Source organism: Capsicum annuum, unplaced genomic scaffold (genome assembly GCF_002878395.1).
Source record: "Capsicum annuum cultivar UCD-10X-F1 unplaced genomic scaffold, UCD10Xv1.1 ctg63119, whole genome shotgun sequence".
Classification (NCBI taxonomy): domain Eukaryota; kingdom Viridiplantae; phylum Streptophyta; class Magnoliopsida; order Solanales; family Solanaceae; genus Capsicum; species Capsicum annuum.
Window position 1 is genome coordinate 910 of NW_025872131.1, and position 635 is coordinate 1,544.

Below are 635 nucleotides of genomic sequence, written 5' to 3' on the forward strand. Positions count from 1 at the left end.
CAATTACTTACTTTGAAATGAAGATTTATGCATGCAGTTTAGAGTAAGGTGTTTAACAAATTTGGAATTCAAATTAATTGATTGAGCATCTTTACAGTCAAGTGAAAGTCTGTACCACCAGAAGCCTCAAGAACCGCCTGTTCAAGTTTCTTCCTCCAACTCTGCAAGTAATGCACCAACTGGTGGCTCATCATCATTCACATCTTGCGTTGAGTACACAGTCAATGTCCAACCCTCTGAGATAAGTTCTGAACGTGTTCTTAACCATGTATCCCCTCCAATGTCCACCAATTTTCTTGCTGACTATGGAATGGACAGGGGTTTCACAAACAAAAACTCGAAATCGTCGAAAGTTCAAGTGAGTTCTTATTCTAATTTTTATGTTCACTGTGATACAAGGATTCTAATAAAGTTGTCACAGTAAAATTTTATTATTGACATGTTTTTGTGAGATATGAAGAAAGTAGTGTCAGATTTAGGTAGAAGGGAAAGATATAAACTTCTCATTCACGTTGTCATTCCCAGGATATTAATTCCTTAGTCTGATCATGCCTTTCTCCAGGATATACTTCTACAATGATCTATCTAGAGCTGGCTTGAGTTTTTTCTGAAGCCTGCAGAAGTGTTATCCAAGA

The 635-nt window shown here is 37.0% G+C and overlaps 1 protein-coding gene across 1 annotated transcript in view; it reads left to right on the top strand.

The window, feature by feature from the left end:
* Nucleotides 1–358, top strand: part of LOC124893660 (probable ADP-ribosylation factor GTPase-activating protein AGD9) — a gene marked incomplete at both ends in the record, with an annotated part of 1,211 nt that extends 853 nt beyond the window's left edge. Inside the window, one exon of the mRNA XM_047404566.1 lies at nt 98–358. Coding sequence (XP_047260522.1) covers nt 98–358 — 261 coding nt within the window. The remainder of the gene's footprint in view (nt 1–97) is intronic.
* Between the last annotated feature and the right edge of the window lie 277 nt (nt 359–635).